At 46.7% G+C, this 26338-nt stretch overlaps 1 protein-coding gene and 1 pseudogene across 1 annotated transcript in view; both read left to right on the top strand.

Annotated features, from left to right (window-relative positions):
- Positions 1-3266: 3266 nt before the first annotated feature.
- Ak7 (adenylate kinase 7) overlaps positions 3267-26338 on the top strand; it is a 63151-nt gene continuing 40079 nt past the window's right edge. Inside the window, exons 1-5 of the mRNA XM_021649418.2 lie at positions 3267-3429; positions 6953-7141; positions 9980-10088; positions 14158-14252; positions 23264-23374. Coding sequence (XP_021505093.1) covers positions 3328-3429; positions 6953-7141; positions 9980-10088; positions 14158-14252; positions 23264-23374 — 606 coding nt within the window. The 5' untranslated portion in view covers positions 3267-3327. The remainder of the gene's footprint in view (positions 3430-6952; positions 7142-9979; positions 10089-14157; positions 14253-23263; positions 23375-26338) is intronic.
- Positions 4711-6011, top strand: LOC110555925 (U6 snRNA-associated Sm-like protein LSm6; annotated as a pseudogene).

The following is a 26338-nucleotide window of genomic DNA, read 5'->3' on the forward strand; positions in this document are numbered from 1 at the left end:
GGGCTTTAAAAATGAAAGGTTTGACTCAACCGATTAATAGCTGGGCCGTGGCAGGCAAGATGGCTCAGCAAGCAAAAAGGTTTCGCCTGCAGACCTGACAGCCTGGGTAGGATGTCTGAGGCCCACATGGTAGAAAGAGAGTGCCTACTCCCACAAGTTGTCCTCTGACCTCCACATGTGCTCTCTCATGTGTGCATGTGTACACACAAACTTTTTTAAAAAGGATTTTGTTGTGTTTTGGTTTTGTTTTGGTGGGTTTTTTTGTTTGTTTGCTTTTGTGAGACAGATTTCACTGTGTAGCCTGCCTATCTTGGAACTCTGTAGACCAGACTGGCCTTAAACTGGGAGACCCGGCTGCCTCTAACTCCCAAGTACTGGGATTAAAGGCATGTGCCATCACCATGTGCCAGCTAAAAAGAATTTAATAATGCCACTTCACCAAGTAATTTTGTAGTTCTCTTAACATACCCAGGATTTGGTGAAGGGCACTTGGGAGACTAAATCTTTCTGAAAATAAAGTACAACTATTTGGAAGGCTGTCTTAAATTTTCAAAGAATAAAATTAATAAAAGCTGTGTAGGAAGGTGGCATCAAGGGTAAAGGCTTGCCACCAAGCCTGAAAACCTAAGTTCAGTCCGTGAGGACATGGAAAGAGACCCAACTCCAATAAGTTGTGCTCTGAGGATTCCACATGTGTGCCACATACAATAAGTAAATGTAATTTTTAAAATTTGGGACATGGTCTGGAGGAGATGGCTCAGAGGGCTAAGAGCACTGGCTGTTCTTCCAAAGGTCCTGAGTTCAATTCCCAGCAACCATCTATAATGTGATCTGGTGTCCTCTTCTGTCATGCAGGCATACATGCAGGCAGAATGCTGTATAAATAATAAATAATTAAAAAAAAAAAAAAAACCTTGGGACATAGGGGAAATGAGCCAGTAACTTCAAAGACTGCTTTTCCTGTAATGAAAAGTTAGCCAAGCTCAGAACAGTACCAAGTTATGCTGTGTCTTTTTGATGGACATGTGAAAACTGAGGAAGAGTGACATGGGGACAGGATCACACTACATGCAACCTGGGGTATAAAATGCTCTCTATTTGATAGATTCAGAAGAGGACGTGAAGTTAAACACTACAATGTTAATCACTGGGTGGTAAAGTAGGTAATTCTGTTGTTACACTCTGTTTCAATGCAGGGGGAGAATTCAGGCCTGGGGTTGTAGCTCGGGTAGAGCTCGTCCTTAGATGCTCAAGAGCCCAGCACACAGAAAAGGGACAAGTGATGGCGGTGGGGTTTCCGCTGGCTGAGAAGTTAGTGCTGGTCTGTCTGCTCCAAGAGGTCGGTGAAGAGAGCACAGGCTTCTCCCCTAAAGGCACGCCCACCTTTCCTCTGACCCCGAAGAGCGCAAGCGCTTCCCTACAGGTCAGCTGCTGATGCTGTGCGTACCCTCAGGGCTTTCTATCCGGGATGCACCGAGCGCCCTCCAGTGTTCAGGAGCAAAACCTGCCGCCTGGCTCCTATCAGGCGAACAGAGGAGAAAGCAGTTTGAAAATGGACCATACTGACTCAGGCGAACAGAGGAGAAAGCAGTTTGAAAATGGACCATACTGACTTTAGAACCCTCCTTTAAGTCTTCCTATAGGTATAGCATTGCTGAGGCTTACACAGATGAGGAACTTGCTCAGCCACCCATCCATGAACTATGCAGTTGGGGCAGAACGGCCTCCCAGCCTTTTCCTGTACGTGCTAAAAGGCACCACACACGCTTGGTAGTTACATGCAGGGGAAAGGACTCAAGGAATGAGACAGTGATCGCTCTAATAAAATCAGCACGCTCAGGAGCTGGAGAGACGGCTCTAAAAGAACACAGCTCCTCCTGCAGAGAGCCCGAGTGGTTTCTAACAACCACACGGTGGCTCACAGCCCTCCTTCACCCCGGTTCCAGGGGCTCCAATCTTCTCCTGCGATGGCACCAGGCATGCGTTTGGCACGGAGACATTCATACCGGCAAACGCTCACACACATAGAAATATTTTTTAATTTCTGTATATGCATACAGATTTACATATAACAAGTTAATGTGTATTCCATTTAACAAAGTTAGTATGTGAAATCATTTCAGAACAATCGGACTATGCTAACGTAACAAGCAGGTTATATTTATAGCTTGCCACAAGCTTTGAAGATGAGCAAGAAAACAAAATAAACATGGTTGTTTATTACATTAACTTATTTGTGGGGAGGGGTGTACATGCTCTGGCACACATGTAGAGGACAGAGGACGGCTTGCTGGAGTCCATTCTCTTTGGGACAGAGCATAGATAGAAGTCTCGTTGCAATGCTTGATGGCATCCTCTGAGCAATCTCAACCTGCCACAATGTTGCCGTTTTTACGTTTGTTGGGTTTACTTCAGCAACTGCGCAAGTGCTCTCATCTCAAAAGAAGGCCCAGAAGCTAAACTTCCTGAGTATAAACTCTGTGGTTATGTGTTAATTCCCTGGGCACGAAGTGCCCCTAGGAGCCGCCACTAAATCCCCAGGGGAAGAAAAATAAAATTTGAAAATGCTTTAGGAAACACAGACCGGGATGAGAAATCTCTATTGAGAGGATGTCTCCATAAGAATGGCCTGCAGGCAAGTCTGTGGGACGTTTTTCTAACTGTGGGCAATCCTACCCCTGATCCTGACTTGTCTTAGAAAGCAGGCTGAGCAAGACAGTAAGCAGCGTTCTTCCATGATCTTTGCCTCAGTCCCCGCCTCCAGGTTCATGCCTTCTGCCCTGACTTTCCTGGATGGTGGGGAAGTTTTGATCTGGTGTTATCACAGCAATAGGAAGCAATCTAGGACAAACCCTAAGCCAGTAGAACCCTGTGCACTAAGCAGCCGCTGGGCTGCACGGGGGTGTGATAGCGGGCTCTCTTGCTGTGGCCTCACGTGTCCTGGACGCCAAAACTTTCTGGCAACTGCTTTTCTTTACAGTAGAGAAGTTGTCACCCCCAGCGGAGTGTCCTACAGGAGATAGATGTACAGAAGGCACAAGGACAGTAGCGCTGGGTGTTTGAACAAGGGAAAAGCCCCGCCCTTTCGGACACGCCCCTTCCAGGCCCTAAGCCACGCTCTCAACGGACACTCCCCAAAGACAAGCTCTTTGGACCCTCTCCAGAGCCCGCCTCACCGGACACGCCCCGCCCCAAAGCGAGCCACGCCCACCAAGAGCCCGAGCCACGCCCCAGGAAGCCCGACCCTCCTAGCCTTCCCAGGCCCAGCCTCTCCTCCTTAGCAACCGACAGGACTCTTTCACCTTAGCAACTGCTACTGCCGCTACCATGGCTGAAGAGGAAGTTCCTGTGACAACTGAGAAAGTTCTGAAGATACAGAGGGTGTTCATAAACCAACTGGACTCCTACAGCAGCGGAAATATAGGAAAGGTGAGCGGTGGCCAAGCCAGACTGGCCCTTAGCTCCTGGTGTGCGTCCCCCGTCCATCCCCACAGCAAAGGCCTGCATCACTGGCTCTTCCGGGCCTCCCCAGGGGAAGATTCCAGTTCTGGCACGTCAGTGCCTCAGGACGTTTTCCTAACCAGGCTTCTCCCGTGCCCCTTCCTGGAAACCCAGATGTTTGGATACGGGGAAACTGAGGCTCAAGAGAGGAAAGGGCTTGTAAAGATCATAAGCTGGAGAGATGGCTCCGAGGTTAAGAGCACCGGCTCTTCTTCCAGAGGTCCTGAATTCAATTCCCAGCAACCACATGGTGGCTCACAGCCATCTATAATGTGATCCGATGCCCTCTTCTGGCATGCAGGCAGAACACCGTATACATAATAAGCAAATCATAAAAAAAGAAAAAAAATGTAGGTGATTATGGACAGGACCTAGAGCATACACAGTATAAATCCAGCCATTATGTTGTCCATGAAACATTCATCTACCCTTTTTTAAACGTCTGTTTTGTGCTAAGCAACAATTTTTTATCAGATCCCATTAAGCTTCCGCACCTCCAGGAGGTATGGGGAGACTGCTCAATGGGACATGTTACTTAAGGCAAAAGCATGATGCCCTGAGTCTGACCTCCATCATCCATGTAAAACCGGGTAAGGAGTAGTGCTGGGAAGCAGCCAGAAAGACCCTGAGCGTTTGCAGGCGACCAGTCTAGCTGAAAAAACAAGCTCCAAAGTTCAGTTAGAAACCCTGTTTCAAAAAGCTAAGAGGAAGACACCTTTCTACCTACCTACCTACACACACACACACACACACACACACACACAAACGCTTTCATGAAGAGCCACCTTTGGGCTATCCTTTTAAATTGTTCATTTGTCAAAAAAAAAAAAAGTCATGTTTTAAGGGCTGGAGGGATAGCTCAGGGTTAAGAGCAGTGGCTGCTCTTCCAGAGGACCCAGGTTCAATTCCTAACAAACACCACCTTCTCCAACTCCAGTCAAAGATAATCTGGTGCCCTCTTCTGGCATCTGTGGGCACTGCATTGCATATGATGCACATACAGACACACAGGCAAACACTTATATGCCTAAAATAAAAATAAACACATCTTGACACAATCCTGCCTGTGGGAGCTCTGGATCCTGGCTTTGAGATGAAGAGCCTGGGCCCGTGAGAAGTCAAATGGTGATGAGGTACCCAAGCTGCACAGGTAGCAAAGTAGTAGGGGAGATTAGAAATCGGACTTCCTGTCTCCTGAGACTGTTAAAAATGAATCTGTGGAAACAAATCACCTAGAGACTCCTTTTAAAGCAAATCCTCAGATTACCAGTTGTGGTGAAGTTAAATTCTGGCATGGATTATTAAGGGGCCAGGGCATGCCTGGATGGCTACACAAATATAGCACTGGAACAGACAGAAAGTTTTGCAAATGGACAGCTAATGCTTTCCACTTGGCAGGGAAAGCCTTTATCCAAGCAAGCAATGTGCTGTGTATAAGTAAACAAATGAGGATGTGGAGATGCCAGGAAGTAATGCTCTTCAAAGCTGGATATGTTTTTTATGAGGTGTTTTTCTTTTCTTTTTTCTTTTGTTTTCTTTTTGTTTTGTTTTTGTTTTTCCGAGGAAGGGTTTCTCTGTGTAACCTTGGCTGTCTTGGACTCACTTTGTAGACCAGGCTGGCCTCAAACTCAAGAGATCCACCTGCCTCTGCCTCCCTCAGTGCTGGGATTAAAGGTGTAGATTATCACTCCCAGCTCTTTTCTTAAGATTTTAGTTGGCCTGTTTTCATAGTGATTACTGTTGTTGCTTTTAATTGACACTGGAATAAGGTAGAGGTTTTATGTTACAGAATGAATCTTTAAAAATAAGTAAATAAATCTAAGTTGACACCATTATTCTGTTTTATTATTCAGTAACACACTGGCCCCATGTGGTCACCGAACACCTCAACATGGCTGGTTCCAAAAAAGAAACACTGTAAGCATAGATGCATATTGAATTCCAGAGGCCAGCATTTGACAAAAAGAAGACTGCAACGTTTCAATGCCAGCATTCAAAAGCCAAGAGAGACATTGTCTATTTAAAAAAAAAAAAAAAAGTAGGGTATAAAATATCTCTTTTTTTTTTTTTTTTTTTTTTTTTTAGTTTTTCAATACAAGGTTTCTATGTGTAGTCCTGCCGTCCTGAAACTCACTTTGTAGACCAAGCTGGCCTCAAACCTCTGCCTTCCGAATGCTGGGATTAAAGGTGTGCATGACCATGCTCCACATTCTCATCAATTTTTATAAAGGCTGAGAAACATCTCAGTGGTAGAGCACATGCTTACCAGAGTGAAGCTCTGTGTTTAATACATACCATAACATGATGATTTATATTGATTACATAGTAAACTGATAAATAATGCTTCGGGTTTATTAGATCAAGTAAAGCATTCAGGGCTGAAGGATGTGGTAGTGATCTTGGCCAGCCCTGCAAGGACCTGCATTTGATACCCAGCACTAAAATAATGCTTTTTCATTAATTTAATCTTTTTTGTTTGTTTTTCAGATATAACCATTAGACAGTTTTAAGCTAGGGCTATAGCTGAGGCATCGGGGTGCTTGCCTATCAGGCACAAAACAGGTATGGTGGTGCGTAACTGAGATCCTAGCACGCTGGAGATGAGGGCAGATGCATTAGGAGCTGAGGTCACACAGAAACTTAGCCACCCAGCAATTCAAGGCCAGCCTAAAATACACAAGATGTTGCTTATTTAAAAGAGAAAGGAAGATGGAGGGTGAAAGGGGTAAAGAATAAGCAAGCTGATGTTGGTTTGGTTTGGTTTGGTTTATTTAAGACAGGGTTTCTCTGTGTAGCCCTGGCTATCCTGGACTCCCTTTGTAGACCAGGCTGGGCTCAGAACTCACAGAGATCCGAGTGTCTCTTTCTCTGGAGTGCTGGGATTACAGGTGTGCGCCACCACATCCAGCTGGCAAACTGAGGGTAAATAACCTCCCGGGCTCATATTGCATATCTGTGTTCCAACTGAACAAGACAAGCATTTTCACCGGGCCCGTTCTCTACCTACTGCTAAAGCAAGCAGTTGCTGAAACTCTGTGCCTGTGTCACGGGCTATTCAATGTCCTCTCATATGTGCCCCGTGCCCTGTGTTGTGGGCATCATCATTTCAACCTTGTTGTGACCACGATGTACAGAGCTTTTTCTCATTCTGTGGGGTACACAGCAAAGGCCAGAGTCTAGAGTCATCCCTGGCTGCCCTTACTCAAAACACTGCTTAGCTGTGCCAGGCACAGTGGTGCACAGTCGTAATCCCAGCATTCCAGAGGCGGAGGCAGGAAGATCTCTGTGAGTTCAAAGCCAGCCTGGTCTCCAAAGAGAGTCCAGGACAGCCAAGGCTACACAGAGAAACCAGTCTCAAAAACAAAAACAAAAATAAAAACAACAAAACAAACAAACAAACAAAAAAAAACCCCGACTCTGCTTAGTGCCAGACGCTTCCGTTCTCTTGCAGTTCCTAGCTAACTGTGTCGCTGGGGCTTCGCTGGAAGAGATTGCAGAAGAGGAGGAAGAAGAAGATGAGGCAAAGTCCGCAGCCCCAGAAGCTCCCACCGTGAAAGTGAAGGAAGGCACGTTCCAGATCGTGGGCACCTTAACCAAGCCAGAGAGCACCAAGCCGGACTTCGCTGTGGAGACATATTCGGTAAGCCCCCACGGCTTCCCCTAGGACTTGACAAGGGCGGAACCCTTTTGGTGCCAGCTGCTACCAGTCTCTGCTATCTCTCCCCTCCTGCTCTGGCCTCAAGCTCCATGACAGGACATGAGAAGTGGGTTGTTTTTTTTTTTTTTTTTTCATCATTGTGTTTTCTCTTTGTGCGTAGGTGCCACATGTGCACATGCGTGCCACTGGGCACATGAAGAAGTCAGAGGAGTGAGTCTTTGCCTTGCAGTTTGCTTGAGACTGGGTCTCTTCATTGGGTTCTGCCGCCTATACCAGGCTGGCTGGCTGGCCCGTGAGCCCCCAGAGATTCTTCTGTCTCTGCCTCCCGCCTCTCCATACTACTGCATGCCATTTCTATGCACACTGCTGCGGCCAGCTGAATATGGGCACTGGGGACCCCACCTCAGGCCCTCATGATCGTGCAGCAAACACTTTGCTCCCTGGGCCACCTCCCCAGCCCAGGACACATCTTTCTACCGTGACCAGGAACACCACAATGTCTCCACTTTACACCGGGAGCCAAAGCAAAGAATTTAAGTGAGGTATTCATGGAAGAGATCCATCTAGTCTTTGCCTTCCAAACACATACAAATCTCTCTATGGAGGCCAGGTGAATGTACCCTACAGGAGAGTGGAATCTTGTGGGACAATGAGTTCCTGACCACCCGAATGCCTTGCATCTCTCTGCCTAGTGAGCAGCTGTGCCACCTTCCCCTGACCAGTTGACCCTGTCCTCACCGGGAGACATTTTTATACTCCAGAAGAGGTGATTTCTCTCCCAGGCTAACCTCTCTGTCTCCTGGACCTCCACTTTCCAAACCCACTGTAGAGCTCTGTGTACCCATGACCTGTTCATGCCTGAAGAGGTAGTTCATTAGCATATAGTGCTGGCTAGTCTTATGTCAACTTGACACACAAACTAGAGTTATCTGAAAGGAGGGAAACCCTAACTGAGAAGATGCCTCCATAAGATCCGGCTGTGGGGCATTCTCTTAATTAGTGACTGATGGGGGAGGGGCCAGACCACTTGGGTAGTGCCATCCCTGGGCTGGTGGTCCTGGGTTCTATAAGAAAGCAGGCTGAGCAAGACATGGGAAGCAAGCCAGTCAGCAACACCCTCGTGGCCTCTGCATCAGCTCCTGCCTTCAGGTTCCTGTCCTGTTTGAATTCCTGTCTGGCTTCCTTCAGTGATAGGCTACAATGTGGAAGTGTAAGCCAAATAAACCTTTTCCTCCCCCAAATATGGTGATGCTGTTTCAGCACAGTGGTAAAAACCATAACTATAATATCTATGTCAATTACAAATAACAGGTGAAAAAAGTATCATTGAGACCTATATGGCAGCTGGCTGTGGTGTCTCATACTCCAGCACTTGGGAGTTGAAGACAGAAGAAACCCAAGATCAAAGTCATTCAACACAGGGGTTGGAGAGATGCTCTTAGTGGTTAAGAGCACTGTCTGCTCTTCCAAAGGACCCAGATTCAGTTCCCAGCACCCACATGGCAGCTCACTACTGTCTGTAATGCCAATTCTAAGGGATCAGACACCTTCACACTAATGCACATTAAAAACAAACAAACAAAATAACACTTAAAAAGTCATCCAGTACAAATGGTTCCCAGCCACCATTTGAAGGCCACGCGTTCAAATATGTGAGCCTATGCAGCCATCTCAAATTTAAGCCATGAATGACAAAGAGCCTGCCTTCAAATAAAGCCACAGACTAAAGAACTTGAAATTATGAAGTCAACACATCTGTGGTGGTTTGAATGAGAATGGCCCCTACAGGCTCCTATATTTGAATGCTTGGTTCCCCCAGTTGGTAGAACTGTTTGGGAAGGATTAGGAGGTGTGGCCTTCTTGAAGGAAGCATGTCACTGGGGGTGGGCTTTGAGGATTCAAAAGCCTACACCCGGCCCAGTCCCTTTCTTGCTGCCTCCTGCTTGTGGATCGGATGTAGACTCTCAGCCATTGCTCCAGTGCCATGCCTGCCTGCCCATTACCATGCTCCCCTTCGTGATGGACAAGGACTCTAACACTCTGAAACTGTAAGCAAGCCCCCGGTGAAATGCTTTCTTTTCTAAGTTGCCTTGGTCATGGTGTCTCTTCACAACAATGGAGCACTGACTAGGACATTATCCTTTCAGGGGAAGGAGACTATTCAACCCACGACAGCAGCATCTTGCACTTTGTTATAGTCACCAAAGCAAATGGGAGTAGGTGATTGCAAAAGTATGTGAGTGGGGCAGGAGACACATGTATACATGCAGGCCTGTGTGTGGGAACCAGAAGGCACAGTTGGTATCTTCCTTGGGAGCACTGTCTTCCTCTTCTGAGACAGTCTGTCATTGGCCCACTGCTCACCCAGTAGGCTAGGCTCGCAGACGAAGGATACCCAGGGATCCTCCCACACCCACCTCCCCAGCTTTACAAGTAGGAGCTACCACCATCCAGGTGGGCATTGCATCTTTTTGTGATTCCTGAGGGCTGAACTCAGGTCTTCCTTCATACTCAGAGCAGGTGCTTTACCCACCGAAGCCTCTCCCTAGTCCCTGTTTGTTTGTTTTTTGTTTTGTTTTGCTTTGCAATTTTTAAAATCACCCGTTCTAGGCTGTTTTCAGGGACATCTTTGTTACTTGTGAACTACACACAAAAGAGAGCCAAGATTTTGTTTTGATAGAAACACTCCCGAAAACTCTCCCTTGGGGGCCTCCCAGGGTGAAGGTGGGGAGGTAGACAAGTCTAATGTGGAGGCCGTCAGTCCATCTAGGCATCCGGGTTCCCTGGTTGATGCGAATGGACAGTTGCTTTTCCTTTCAGGCAATCTCCAGAGAAGACCTCCTCACGTACCTGATGGAGTGCGACGTTGTCATCTATAACATCACGGAGAGTGTGCAGCAAGTAGAGGAAGCCATCTGGGCAGTCTCTGGTCAGTGAGCTCCAGGAACATCCCTGAGCTGTAGCCCCACACCACTCTCTATTGTGGGGCACTGCTTACACATAGCTACTTTGAGGGTCCCAGAAGAACGGGTCTGAGAAGTACCTAAAGTTTGAAGTGTGTGCCAATGTGGGTGGAGACCCAGGGGGCTGGTAGTGTTTAGCTGTGGTTGTTTTATTTTGTTTGGTGCTTGTTTGTGTCTTTTGAGACAGGGTCTTCCTTTGTAGCTCTGTGTCCCAGTTTCTTTTCTGTTGCTGTGACAAAGCAGCTGAATGGTGAAAGGGCTTATTCTGGCTTAGTTCAAGGTACTGTCATGGTGGGACAGTCAGGGTGGCAGGAGCTTAAGCACCAAGACATCATGCCAGCCCTTCTGGCCTCCTCCCACTGCATGAGAATGTGCACATAGGCAGATGCAGCGAAAGACTTGTACACAGAAAATAAAAATAAAAATAAATTTTTTAAAAGAAAAGAATAAGAGTAGGCCACCTGAGTGAGTTTCCTCAAGGGCCTTACTTGTTGCTTGGGGCTTCCTTTTATGAGGTTCAAGAGATAAGGTTGCTAAGGGATATAGTCAGGTTGCTTCTCTACTTGGATGGAAAGATTTAAGCTCTGTGACTCAGTGTGGGTGTCCCTTCCCATCATGCACTTGGTTTTAGTCATATGCGTGCCCAATTATGCATAGGCATAAGATGGCAAATAAGGAATTCTCTCTAAAAGGTCACTGTGAGAACCAGGCAGTGGTGGCACATGCCTTTAATCCCAGCATCAGGAGGCAGAGGCAGGCAGACCAGTCTGGTCCACAGAGTGGGTTACAGGTCAGCCAGGACTACACAGAGAAACCCTGTCTCAAAAAAATAAAATTTTAGTTAATTAATACAAATAAAAAGGTCATGCTGAGAACAGCATTTGCCTCATTGCACTTGAATAGAAAACCAGTTCAGGGGCTGGCGAGATGGCTCAGCCTGAAAAGGTACTTGCCATTAAGCCTGACGACTAGAATTTGTTCTCCAGGTCACATGTGATGGAAAGGGAAAACTAACTCTCACAGATTTTTCCCTGCCCTCTATCCTATTTATTTGTTTGTTTGTTTGCTTGTTTATAGTTTTAGGATATAGTTTTAGGATAGGACACACTTAAAGAGAAATGAGGCATCATACTAAGAGGAGTACCTTACTTCCATTGTTTAAAGCATATTTATGCTGGGCTGGAGAGATGGCTCAGAGGTTAAGAATATTGGCTGATCTTCCAGAGGTTCTTAGTTCAATTCCTAGCAACCACATGGTGGCTCACAACCATCTATAATGAGATCTGGTGTCCTCTTCTGGCAAGTAAGTATACATGCAAGTCAGAACACTGTACATAATAGATAGATAGATAGATAGATAGATAGATAGATAGATAGATAGATAGATATTTAAATATAAATATACACATATATAAAAATATGTATACATATATATATGGATATATATATATATATACAAATATATATATATATTCAGACAGTGTTGGTGCATGCATTTAATCTCAGCACTCAGGAGGCAGAGGTAGGCAGATTTCAGGTTTTGAGCCAGCCAGTTTACATACTGAATTCCAGGACAGCCAGGGATATACAGAGAAACCCTACCCCCCACCCCCACCCCAATAAAAGAGGGTTGGAGAAAGGCTCAGCGATTAAAAGCAGTGTCTGTGCTTCCAGAGGTCCTGAATTCAATTTCCAGCAACCACATGGTGGCTCACATATGCTGGGATCTGATGCCTTCTGTCATACAGGTGCACATGCAGATAGACCACTCATATACATAAAAAAAAAAACTTAGAAAGAAAGAAAAAAGCATGTACATGTGCAGCCTGGTGCAGATAAGAGTTCTAAGTGGCCACTGCGTTGCTAGATACATTTCGAAGACTGAGCATGTGCAGATGGAGTTAAGGGTACTGAATGCATTTAAGGGAGGAGGGTATGTACGTTGTCCAAGCCTAGTGTGCCCCAGCATACCAAGCTATCTCCCTTGCTTGCAGGGTGGCCCTTGGTTGTGAATTATAGACAGTAAATACAGACTTTTGGCTGTGACAGAAAAGCATCTCCATTTGAGGATGACCCCTTGACCCACTCGGGCAATACACTGGCTTTCCTGGGATTTAAGTGCAGAGCACATCTTTCTTCTTTATTTCTTTAAGAAAATTACTTCACTCCTCTGCTTGGAGGACATGGTTTAAGTTCTGTGGTTTGTGAGGTGGAATGTTTCTGTGCAAGACAATCTAGTCAGAGCCACTCCATTTTGTCGGCAAAGTTGCTTGGCCACCATGTGAGTGAAGCTAGAGAGAACATGTCAGGGACCTCGTCATTTTACCTTGTACACATTTTCAGAGTTTGTTTTACTATGTAAGGAGTGTGTGTGTGTGTGTGTGTGTGTGTGTGTGTGTGTACCCACAGAGTACACACACAGAGTACCCACAGAGGCCAGAAGAGGACATCATTGGAACTGGAGTTATAGCAGTTGTGAGACACTGACGTGGGCACAATGGGATCTGAACTCTGAGAACAGCACTTGTTCTTCACCAATTGCCGAGCTGTCTCTCAAGCCCCTTAATATGTAACTTTAAAAGCAGGTGTGGAACTCAGAATGCTGCGATAGGAGGATTGAGATCCTGAAACCCAGATGCCTAGTATAATTTTAACATATGAAGAGAGGAGAGGGGTGGAAAAGAAAGCTATGGCTCAGATGAGCGAGTGCTCAGCTATCGGGTCAGTGGCAGCAGCGCATACACCAGGCATGAGGTGGCATACCCATAACCCTCAAATTTGGAGATGCAGACAGAACAAAAGTTCAAGGTCACCCTTTGCTCTGTAGCTAGTTGGAGGCCAGACTAGTCAACAGGGAAAGAAAGAAAAGACACAGTCCCCCATAACACATATTACTTTTTACCAACACCTCATTAGTTTGAAACGTTGTCAAATTCTTCTACCTCGCCATTCAGGGACACTGTGAAAAGAAAACGAAGGAAGCAAGGTGGCATCGGGAAAGGAATGAATTCCTAACAAAGAGGGGAAATGTTTGCATACAAGAAGTGTGTCTAAGGGGGGCGGAGCAGGCAGAAGATGTTCAACCTATTATAAATGTCACAGATTTTTAAAAAGGTGACCCAGTTAAAGCCCTAGAACTGTGACACATATTCACAAAACAGGCCAAAGGGAAGCACAGCAGAGAGGAACAGTTAAAGGAGCAAAATAGAAGAGACAATTTCTTTACTAGGATTGAAAGCAAACAAACGCTCGGAGTCACATTTGAAGGTGGGATTAGTGCGAGAGCAGGGTATGCTGTCCTTAGGCTCAGTTCAGGGTTGCTGCCCCACCTTAGGCCAAGTCCCTGTTCTCCCGGTGAGGACAGCCACACCTCAGTGCGGGATGGGTAAGGAGTCACCTGACACGACCGAAATGGCCCTGATGCTCACAGCTTCAGGGCCCTCTGACCTCACTCTGTCCCTCTGCAAGTTCAGACAACAGCAAGACTCTTTCCGTGCAACCCTAAGCCTTGACTCTGGGAGGCGTGGCACGGCCTGTGAAGGAACCCCGTCAGTGACACTCACTCACCGTCCTTTGTTCTCCCCACTTATCACACCTTGTTCATAACCTGCATGTCCACCTGTCCACCGCACCTATGCTCTCTACCACAGACGGGCCACTGAGGCAAAGCCCCCTCCCTGCCTTCCAAGCTGGCTGCAGTGTGAAGAGAAGACACATGCAAAATTACGTCCGCACCTGAGGCCTAAGCTAGCCAGAAATGCCTTCTGTGGACCCCCAGGAAGGCCAATCCCTCTGTTGTGCTGGCTCTTGCGGAGGTCCCCACACTCATTTTAGGCAGCTTACCACCACCTGTAAGTCCAGCTCCAGGGAGATTTGACCCCTCTGAGGTCTGCTGACACCTCAGTCACGTGAATATACTCACACACATTGAAAATAGACTCAAAGTGTTTCTAAGCATGTGTGTGTGTGTGCACGCGCACACTCTATATAGCAAAAAAAAAGCTCTTATATGGATTCTGGTTTTTGGCCCCACAGCACTGAATGAAGAAATCAGCCATTTTGAGAAGCGGAAGGTGTTCATTTTGGTGTCAACAGTGATGACGTGGGCGAGATCCAAACCCCTGGACCCAGTGAGTGGAGCTCAAGTCTCTTTACAGTGAGCTGTGTATCCCCACACTCCTGAGTCCCACCCCATCTCTAGCATACAACAGTTTGTCTACTCTAACCACATTCAAATTATCTTACACACCAGCAAGGTTTGGTGAGGGTTTTTTGTTTTTTGTTTTTTCATGTTGTTTTGTTTTGTTTTCTGAGACAGCACCTCATGTAGCCCAGGCTGGCCTCAAACTCACTATGTAGCCAAGGATGGCTTTAATTCCAGATCTTTCTGCCTCTATACCCAGAGAGGTGGGGTTGCAGGCGTTTGTGGCTATCCTCGGTTTTTATGCGGTCAAAGGATCAAGCCCAGGACTTTGTGTATGTTAAACAGGCACTCTGCCACTGAGCTACCTCCCCTGCTACGACCACTAAGAGTTTTAAAATGCTGCCTGACAGACAGTGCCACTACGTGACAATGCTTTGCTCGAGGCCTGACTGTGTATATGACAGGGGTCGGAGAGGTGATTTCATTGTTATTTTTTCCATTGCTGTGACAAAAGCAGGTTGCTTGCTTGCTTGTTTGTTTTTGAGACAGGGTCTTGCTATGTGCCCTGGCTGTCCTGGAACTGCTCTGTAGACCAACCTGACCGCAAACTTCCAGAGCTCTGTCTGCCTTTGCTTCCCCAGTGCCAGGGCTAAGGGTGTGTGCCACCACAGCAGGCAGGAGGAATTGGTTATCTTGCCTCACGGAAAGGCTATGGGTCTTCCTGGAGGAGAGGGTGTGGCAGAGAGTGGAGTGGCAGAGAGGTGAATGCTGGTGCTCAGCTCATTTTCTCTTTTCATTTTTGTTCATTCTGGGACCCCAGTCTGGTGGCTCTTCCCCCCTCAGGTAGTTCTCTGGAAATGCTCTCACAGAAACACCCAGCTGCAATCACTTATCTCCTAGATGACCCCAAATATGGTCAAGCTGGTGATGAAAATGGACCTTCACAGCTATAGTGGAGCCAAAGTTCTTTGTTTCATTTGTTTGTGTTTTAGAGACAGGGTTTCTCTGTGTAGCCTTGGCTGTCCTGGACTCGCTTTGTAGACCATGCTGGCCTTCAACTCACAGAGATCTGCCTGCCTCTGCCTCCCCAAGTTCTGGGGTTACAGGCATGCACCACCAGGCCCAGCAGAGCTAAAGTTCTTATTGCCTGATCACACCATAACCCTCCTGAAGTCACAGCCCAGTGGATTCCCCAACTCTCTTCATGACTCTGGTGGAAGTCAGACCACTGAGAGCCTACCAGGCGTACCAGTCACATTACTACATTGTGACCAAAAGCCGGCAGCCTTCTTCCAGCGCTGCTGCGTCTCCGATGTCATTCGATGCTGTTCCAGTGCCTTGGAGTATAGTGCTCCTTTTCTGAACTCTACTTCTCCAGGCTGTTTAGGGTCGAAGGGTCCTTTAGGGCCTATATGCCAATCTCCAGCAATCGCAGATGCAGTCAGCACCCTCCTTCACGCCACTGTGCTCAGAAGTGTTTCTCTCTGCTGTCTGTCTGCCCCAAACTGCTACTCACCACACGCCAACACCACATGCTAACGCCACGTCTCCTTCTGGGCTCTCATATTTACCCTCTCAGAGTCCTAGATCACACCCCTCTTTTGTGCCACACATGGAAGGCTGTTACCAGCTGGCAAAAGCCACACCCTGCATGAGACAATTAACAGGTGTGGGCAAACTACAGCCCAAACTACAATCCCACACTTGGGATTAAAACAAAAACATATTTATATAACATACAAAGAAACCAAAACTTTCATTACATTGAGGCTGTGTGCTAGCTCCTCACTCAGTGGAGGACCACGCCAGCGCTTCTCCAAGACATGTCAGTTGGTACCATCAGTCTGAACTGTGAGGGTGTTACAGGGTTGAAGACATCCCCCAACCCTGAAAAGATCACAGGCTCAATCCAGATTATAATTAGTTAAATTTTTTGATACAGCTAACAGGACAGTAATCTCTCAGCCAAATTAGGGACTGCCAGGGGAAGTGGGGTGAGGGAAGGGTTTTTAAAGGTGAAACCCACAAGACCTTGAGTTTCTGTGCAAGCAAGCCGAGAGCTGTTCTGGGCTGCCAAGATTAGGTAGTCAAGGCGACCTCAAAATAGTCCTTGAATGGCTGCGTAAGTTTAAAAAAAAAAAAATGCCCAGAAGTTAAAAAAAAAAAAAGCAGTTAGTCATATCATAACAAAGCAGACGGTCATGGCTGTCTGTTTATTTCTGAGGGAGGGGCTCACTGGGTCAAGGTTACTAGGAACTTGGCTTCTGGGAATTTGAAGCTGAGACAAATGGTTATCAGGGACCAAGATGGATGCCTGGTCTAAAATGAGTTTCCTAAGCACAGTATGAGTGCTGTGCAGTCTCACATACAGCAGCACAGACAATGCCTCTCAGCTATACATATTATTGATTACAAGGTGCATTTTAGTATCAGCCATGTTAAATGACTCTGGCCATCATGCTTAGCAGCAGGCACCTTCACTTGCTAAACATCTTGTTAGCCCCCCCCCCCCCCGTGCTTGTTTTTAAAATCTAACTATGTTCTGTGGATGAGTAAAGAACACAGAGATGAGGCTAGCTCAGCCAAATTATCAGAACAAGAATGACTGACAGGTTCCAGTTGTCACAAATAATAACCAGCTATCCAGGAGCCCACACAATTTCCACGCTGGTAGAACACAGTAAGGTCGTCCACAGGCTGGGCTCAGTGGCCCACACCTTAAGTCCCACTACACAGGAAGCTGAGGCTGGAGGACCACCCTAGTACAGGAGCTTAGCCCCAGCCTGAGCAACAGAGGCCCCTGCAAAAAGAATAATAAGGTAGAGTTAAAACATAGGAGGGAGGGACAGTTAACAGTCACCTGATCTCATTTAAAAGATAAATAAGCCTGGTCGGTGGTACACACATTTAACCCAACACCGGGGAGACAGAGGCAGACAGTTCCAGGACAGCCAGGGATAAACAGAGAGACCCTGTCTCAAAAAAAACCAATAAATTAATAAACTAATAATTAATAAATAAATGAAAGCAAAGCCACACTGAGTGAGCTCAGTAGTTGCTATGTCTGTTCATGAACAGGCTTAGTTTTCAGGAATGCTGACAGGTTTCAATGCATAGAAAGGAAAGGACAGTGGCTGGAATGCCAGCTGGAGTTGGTGCCAGCCACTCAACATTTATTGGAAAAGCAAACATTGGCCTCACTCAATGACAAGGAACTACCTGCCTTTCACCTTCCCCTGAAATGTGGACTCAGGGGCTGGAGAGATGGCTCAGTGGTTAAGAGCACTGGTTGCTCTTCCAGTTAAACCAGGGCCTGGGTTTAATTCCCAGCACCCACAAGGAAGCTCACACCTGTCTAATTCTGTGAGCTGATTGACACCCTCAAACAGACACACATGCAGGCAAAACACCAATGCACGTAAAATAAAAATAAATTATTTTTAAAAAGGAAGGTGGACTTAAAATATTCTGGAGTCGGGCAAGAGAGGGTTACTTCCAGCCTAAGAATTCTGGGCTAGCCTATGCAACATCAGCTTGTCCTTGTTTTGTGGGGCTTTATTGTCATTTGTCTTGTTTTGTTTTGTTTTGAATGTAAAGCATACTTCATGTGCTGTTGCTGTTGTGATGGAATTTAAGGACTAAAGGAGCCGAGCCCAAAGGTTCACAACTCAGAGCCTGGTCTCTGTCCCTCCAGGCATCTGAAGGCAAAAACTGAATTGACAGCCCTGACTGGTTTGGACCCACAGGCTTCCATGTAGCTGGCCAGACTAAGACTGCTCTCCATTTCTTTAGTGAAGCCTGTGGCCAGGGTCCCTGCAGGCCACTTTTCAGAATGTGACCATTTCTGCTGCAGGCACAGGGACTGGCAATGGGCTGAGTCTGGAAGAGTTTTCGGCTGACACAGCAGGCAGGCTGGTCACTATGTCATATTAGCCAGGGCTGTGGGACTACAAGGCTCCATCCTTCCTGCACCCCTAGATGGCAGCAGCAGCAGCAGAAAACACCCAGCAGCAGTTTTCATAGTCTGGGAAGCTGCCGCTGAGCCTTTGGCTAAAAAGATGGGTGAGTCTAGGTCACTGTTTCCAGACTCAGTATGAGTTTACTTGCTAAAGCTAGAAAATAAAAGTACATTCAAGAGCAGACAGCTCAGTTTAAACTTCAGATAAATAGTGACCAGGTTTTAGCACAAATATGGGATGGAGACAGGGATTTAAAAAGACAGCCAAGTGGCGCACGCCTGTGATCCCAGCACTCAAGGATGCAGAGGCAGGTGGATCTCTGTCAGTTTGAGGCCAGCCTGGTCTACAAAGTGAGTCCAGGGCAGCCAAGGCTACACAGAGAAACCCTGTCTCGAAAGACAAAACAAACAAACAAGCAAAAAGTTTAAAAGGACAGCCAATCATGTAATATGTAATATGTCCATGATATGCCATTTCTGCAAAATGATGGCATAGCCACATCTTCCCTCACAAACTAGTTTTGTCTTTCTGCTAAGAGAATCCTCAGTACTGTAGTTGCTGCAGCCTCACTCCCACCCACCTATCCATCCACCCATCCACCCATCCACCCATCCATCCATTCATCCATCCACCCATCCATCCATCCACCCATCCATCCATCCATCCATCCATCCATCCACCCACCCATCCATCCATCCATCCACCCATCCATTCATCCACTCATCCATCCACCCATCCATCCATCCACCCACCCACCCATCCATCCATCCATCCACCCACCCATCCATCCATCCACCCATCCATCCACCCATCCATCCATCTACCCACCCATCCATCCATCCACTCATCCATCCACCCATCCATCCATCCACTCACCCATCCATCCATCCACCCATCCATCCACCCATCCACCCATACATTTATCTACCGGCGCTCTTAATTCATCCTCCCAAGTGTATCAGCCCATCTAGTTCTTGTATCTATGGCAACTTTCTAGCTCCAGGCTCTGCTGTCAGCTTCCTCAATTATGAAAATCACTGGATGACGATTGCCCGCTGCAGATGCCATCTAGAGGGTGCAGGAATGGGTTTATTTTCTTTGCCAGTCAGAGCATTAAAGGGGAGGAAAGAAGTGTTGATGGAAACCTCAGGGAGTCCCAGCAGAGCCGTCTTATGACACCTGGGAAATGGGGTTCCCTGTTGGGGCCCGTTAATGAAAGAATTTCTGAGCAGACGCTAACAGAAGCATGAGGACAGTGTTTGAGTTTAAATGGAAAACGCTAGGGCAGGCAGACTGTAAGCCTCACAGGGGCCAGGGAGGGAGGAGGAGAGTAGTAAAGAAAAGGATCAAAGCCAGGCGGCTGGATATAAGGCTGCATTGAGGCCATCCAGTGGAGGCGGGGGGAGGGGTGGGGAGAGCTTTGGAAACTTAGTATGGAAGCCTAAGTGTTGATGGGGAGCTTAGAAAGCATCCTTAGGTTCTGGACAGCATCTGAAAGAAGAGAAGAAAAAGAAATAGACCCAGCCAAACCTCAGGGTGGCCTGGACTCTGGGGACTGCATTAGAAGGTGGGGACTCTGGAAAGGAAAAGCACATGATCTTAAAGTGAACCCACCTTCCTAGGGGTGTCCCCTAACCAGGCCCTTGGCCTGCCTCATCGGATTAACCCTTAAGGAGGTGTGCTGGCTAGTCAGCACGACACAAATTACCTGAAAGGTGGAAACCTCAATTAAGAAGATGCTTCCTAAGCTCCAGCTGTAAGGCATTTTCCTAATTAGGGATTGATGGGAGAGGGCCCAGCCCATTGAGGGTGGGCCAATAGTCCTGGTTTCTACAAAACAGGCTGAGCAAGCCTGTAAAGAGCACCCCTTCCCGGCCTCTGCATCAGCAAATGACTCCAGGTTCTTACCCTCTTTAAGCTCCTGTCCTGACTTCCTTCAATGATGAACAGCAATATGAAAGGGGAAGCCAAATAAATCTTCTCTCCCCAGCTTTCTCTTTTTGGTCATGGTGTTTGGTCGAAGCTCTAGGTGGGGCATGCCATCTGTCCCCGCCTAGTGGTGGATTCCATTCTTTACATCGTCTCTTCCTTCCTATCCGTGGTCTGTGACAACCTTGCTAAACATAATTCAGATCATGCTACAGGCCTGTTTAAAAAGCATCAGTTCTGGCTGGGGCATGGCTCAGGGGGCGAAGGTGCTGGCAGAGGGTCCTCAATTTCAACCACCAGAGCCTCATTAAAGACAACCACACAGTGAGAATGTCAGTCCCCTCAGAGCTCCCGAATAGACAAGGAAGTCAGTCCCTGGTAGCTTGAAGGCTAGCTAGCTTGGATGCTCAATTACAAATATATATATATATATATATATATACACACACACACACACAGAGCCTCTCTTAAACCAGGAGAAGGTGAGGACTGATGCCCAGGTTGTCTTTTAACCTACACATGCAAGCTCTGGCACCTGTAAGTCCACATTCACATGTGAAGTTGCACACCTTGTGGATGTATGTACACAAACACACACAACTCCAACCCTTCCAATAACCTGTCAGGATCGGGTCTGGATATGGTGCACAGCCCTGACCACCTGGCTGCTGCCTTCCTCATCTTCTTCTGCCTCTCAGCTTGGCTCCAGTCATTTGGAGCAGGATCTCGTGTAGCCCAGAATGCTCGAATTCACTCTGCAGCCAAGGAAGACGTTGAATTCCTGATCCTCCTGCCTCCACCTCTTTGGTGCTGGGATTTCCACACCTGGCCCTTTTCTTCCATTTTATAATTTGCTGCAAATGCTGGGCCAGCTGAATAGACTGTGGCATGATTTTATTTCCTTGACTGCATTCTATAGTTTTCCCACAGAATCTGTTTTAAAGTCAAGAGCATATCCTCCACTATGCTGGCAGCTGTGGGAATCTAGCTACTTAACTGAGCAAATTTGCAGAAATGATATACTGGCATAAAAACTGACATTCATGGGTTAGGAAGATGGCTCAGCTGTCAAAGAAAGTGCTTGGACAGCACAAGATACACACACATGTTCACCCACACACCTGCCAACACACACACACACACACACACACACACACAGAAGGGAAAATATGCTTTGCTATTCATATCTACATGCCACATAATTCTCACATTGTTAATTTTATCTGTTTGTTTATTTTTTGTTTTTCTAGATAGGTTTCTTTGTGTAGCCCTGACTTTCCTGGATTTGCCTGCCTCTGCCTCCTGAGTGCTGAGAGTGAAGATGCATATGCCTCTGGTGATAATCCATTTCTTGTCTGGAATTTGTACCCTTCTCAGTTGACAGTCTTGGCACAGTTTAGCATCTTGTACAACATGGTTCCTGCAAACACAGAAGGAAGAGGTCTGAGGTGTCCAGGAACCAGATTTGTAAATAAATTCAAAGCATGTAGTCTTACTTATTATTTTTAAATCTTATTATTTTAAATCTTATTATGTTTAAGATGATGCCACAGCAAATATTATATGAAAGAGTTCATTCGGGGGAAGGGAAGCAGAAGAGAGTTAGGGCCTGAGTGAAGCCCTGAGGTCAGGGACAGAGAGACAGAGACAGACAGAAGCACAGAAATGGGAGGAGGGGAGGCATCCCTACAGAGAAAAGGAGAGAGAGCAGGAGAGGAGCAAGAGAGGAAGAGGAAGAGAGACAAAGTGGCAGGTTGGTCCTTTTTATATCGGGTGCATAGCTGAACTTCATCTGCCACACACCTGGCAGGCAACACACGATGATATCGTAGGTTATTAGGCAACCCCAAAGCATACTTCCTTGACACTAACAACGTACAGTTGTTAATATAAGCTGCATGTGGTGGTCCATGCCTGTCATCCCAGGACTGAGGAGGTAGAGGTGCTAAACCTGAAAACTGCAAGGAGAGAAGCCAAATCTACGGCTGTCCAATTCAAACAGCTTGATTAAATTCTGTGGAAGAAGATGGATACTGGCCAGGTCCATACCCCGCACTCACAGAGAATGATGCCGAATCATTTTAGTCAGGTGCTCATGAAGGTTGAACCCATGAGGCTGTGGCACTTAGCCATCATCCAGTTGGGCAAGCATGCATCCAGACATCTATCCTGTGCAGCTGGGGCAACCAACCTTGTTTACCGAAGTGGAAACAGCTAACTTGTTGTTTTACATGAACAGCAGAACAAATGAGAGACCAAAGGATTAAAAATCGGTGGCTATTATTTTAAAGCCCCTAGCTGTTCCAGGAAATTATCTGTCATTGGGAAAGTGGAGTTTACACGTTTATCTGTTCTTGGGCAAGTCAGGCTTATAGGTTAACTTTAGTTCTTACAGAGGCAGAAGAATCAGAAGTTCAGGGTCAACTCCCTTCTCAAATGCAAGACCAGCCTGAGCAACCTGAGACCCTACGTCAAAACACAGAACAAGCAAAAGGCCTCCGTTTTGTTAGTGAACACAGAACTTCAGTTTGGCCTTGTGGTTTACAGCTAGCAGTCTTTCTGACATTCACCATACAGCTGTAGCCAGGAGAGAGACTGATTTCTGAGTAATGTCCCAAAGCTAGGTCACAGAGCCAGATCTGTTACCCAGGGCCTACTGCCATCTATAATTCCTTTGGTGTCTACAGCAGAACCTGAACAGTCAAGGACCCCTGCAGGTCTGTTATCATTTGTTTTGAGGTCACAACAAAATGAATTTCCTGCTTATCCCAAAGCACAACCCAGACCTGGTAAGCAAGTCCCATCCCACACAGTCCTCCAGGCCTAGCATTTTGGTTTTTTAAGGAGTACTTTTTGTTTCAGTAGGCACATAATAGTTGCATGTGTCCATGGAGTACATTTTGATGAGTTTTACAGAGTCCATCACTGGAAATATTTATCACTTCCTTATGAGGACTGTCGGAGTTACTCTGTGCTAACTCTCTGGAGATGTGGGTTTCATTCTTGGGACCCAGCTGATCTTCCCTTAAGCCTGGAAGGAACAGCTCCTTGGGCAGTGCAGCTTCCCTTAGCTCTGGGGAACTAGATTTGTACCTTGTGTTTCCCTTAGGAGGACACGGAGGTTCCCTTTACAGAAGAGGATTATCGAAGAAGAAAGCCTCACCCCAACTTTCTGGATCACATCAATGCTGAAAAAATAGTTCTCAAGTTGGGAAAAAATGTAAGTCTGGACACAAAGATCATCGGGGGATGGGGATGGTTCTTTGTGAGGGGGTATACCTGGGCAACTTTCTCCTCTGCATACTCAGCCCTGATCCCTTTACCAGGCTGTTTTGGCATGTCCAGGACACATCACCACAATTCTGTAAACACCATGGTTTAGTTCCTCAGACATCTCCACAGGTGTCAGCTTTAGTTCAAACAAATTCTATCCTTAGAGATGCCCTGGCCCAGATTATGATCCAGCCCGCCCACCTGAAGGCTCTATGTTGGGCCCCCAGCTAAACGCAGGTTCTCCCCCATCAAGGGGTCTAGGCAAATAACTCAGTTGGAATATGAAGGAAGGGACCTCATGTTCTTGGTTCTTAGAATCCCTCTCAATGTTTTTCTTCAAATAGCTCTGAAAAGTGCAATGCCCTTTTTACAAAACAAGAGACAACCCAGGTGATGGTGGTGCACCCCTTTAATCCCAGAATTTGGGAGGCAGAGGCAGGCGGATCTGTAAGTTAGAGGCCAGTCTGATCTACAGAGTGAATTCCTGGACAGCCAGGACTATACCAAGAAAACTTGTCTTGAAAACAAACAAACCAACAATAAATAGAGGTCTACAGGAGTTAATCTGTTCAGGACCACACAGCCAGGTGTGGCCAGGCATTGGCGTGGGCATGCCTGAGCATGTCTGGCTGCTTCTTGGGCAGTCCCATGCCCTGTGCACATGGCTGTCTTCATTTCATAGCTGTGGCACCATAGAAAAAGGAGTAGGAAATTCATTCAATCCAAGATCTATCAGATGCCAAAAACTGAGGAGGAGGTAACATCTTTTTTCCTGACTTTAACTCCATCATTCAATAAGATTATCTTGACACAACTGATTGTTAAGACATATTCTATAAGCTGGATCCAGTGGCCCATGCCTGCTACTCCAATGTTCAGGGCCAGCCTGGGCTACATCACAACATACTTTCTGAACAAAACAATAACAATGAAGCTGTACCTGCAGGTGCTCACCTGTACTCAGTTTTCTGGGGAGACCAAGGCAGGAAGAACACAAGTTCAAAGGCTGTCTGTGCTACAGGGCTTGCTGACCTGCCTGCCCCTGCCCCGCAAGGTGCTGAGCACTTCGCCCGTGGTGTTCCACGCTAACCTCCAGACTCTCAGCTGTCCTCTTTAGAATTCCGTGAGGCCGCTGCTGCCATCATCCCATTCAATTTACCCAGACTCCCAAAACCACGGCGCCATCGCATTTAAAAAAAAACAAAACAGTGGCCGACAGCTCTGAGGCGCCACCTTGTGGTATCATAAGATATAACAACAGGGATTCCAGACCGATTCTGTCCCTGAAGAACCTGTGGACTTGAATACAGTACAAGCACCGTGAACATGAAAGAGTTCCAAAAAAACCAACAGCTAGAGGGGGTGGTGGCTCACACCTACAGTTCTAGCACTCAGAAGGCTGAGGCAGGAGGATGGTGCATTCAGGGCTAGTCTGAGCTACACAGTGAAACCCCTGAGTCGGAAAGAAGCAAGCCCAAGCCATGCCTTTAATCCAGCCCTGGGGAGTGCTAAGACAGGAGCATCTCTGTAAGTCTGAGGTGCTGATCCCAGCCTGATCTACATAGCAAGTTCCAGGCCAGCCAGGAATACGTAGTGGGACCCAGCCTCAAAGCAACAACAAAATACCAGACAAACAGAATGGAAGAGAATTAGAAATTCAAGTTCAACTTTGGGAGCAAGAGGGATGCTGGGGCCTTCAAGCCCTTACATGTGTCTGATCAACGAGACGTATCCTCAAACGCAAAATAAAAGGAATACATCAGCTTAGTAAATGTCTTCCAGCTCCATATTCTGCTAATTTGTTAACATTTACACCCTGTTGATCACGCACATGACTCACTCACTAAATGAGACTGTTCTAAAGAGGGACCACAGCGTCTTTTCACACCTTTGCTTAAATAGGTTGTTATTTTTAAAGCAGCACCTTTATCATACAAATATACTAACACTTCCTTAACTCTAAATGTTACAATTTTATTGTGAAATCTTTTCATTTTTTTTACTCTATGTGCATGAGTTTTGCCTCCATGTCTGTATATGTGCTGTGTGTCTGTGTGTGTCTGCATCTTCCAGAAGAGGGGCAGATCCCCTGGAACTGGAATTAAAGGTGGTTGAGAGCTGCTGTGTGGGTACCAGGAAACGAGCTTAGGTCATTTTCAAGAGCAACAAGTGCTCTTATAACTGAGCCATCTCCTCAGTCCCGTAAAATCTACTTTTTGTTTTTCTGTTTGAAGCCATCTCTCACTAGGTAGGCCGGCTGTCCTGGAACTCAGTATGTAATCCAGGCTAGCCTTGAACTGAGGGCTCTGCCTGCCTGTGATTGCTAAAATTAAAGGTGTTTGCCACTGTGCATGGCCACAGTCTGTTTGTTGGTTTTTAAGACAGAGTTTTGCTATGTAGACCAGTTGTTTCAGATTTGCTTAACCTTTTAAACTCTTAAATTACAAGGCCCAACTCAAAGAAAAAAAAAAAGTAGTCTTTTGTCTATAAATTTCTGTCTTAGTCAATGTTCTTTTGCTACATGAGACACCATAACCACAGCAACTCACATAAAAAAATATTTATCTGGGTCTGAGTTACAGTTCAGAGGCTTTAGTCTGTTATCAGCATGATGGGAAGCATGGCAGCATGCAGGCTGCCATGGTGCTGGAGAAGAAGCTGGGAGCTCTTTGTCCAGATCCACAGGCACCAGGAAGGAGAGAGACACTGGGCCTTGTGTGGGCTTGAGACCCCCCCCCCCACGGACACACTTTCCCAGCAAGGCCACAGCTCCTAGTCCTTTCAAAGAGTGCCACGCTAGGAGCCTATCAGGATCACTTTCATTCAAAGTACTGCACCTTCTTCCCTCTCTTTCTCTTTGCCTCCTTCCCCCTCTCCCTCCCTCTTTGGTTTTCCCCTCTGTCCTCTTTCC

Source organism: Meriones unguiculatus, chromosome 7, assembly GCF_030254825.1.
Source record: "Meriones unguiculatus strain TT.TT164.6M chromosome 7, Bangor_MerUng_6.1, whole genome shotgun sequence".
NCBI lineage: Eukaryota > Metazoa > Chordata > Mammalia > Rodentia > Muridae > Meriones > Meriones unguiculatus.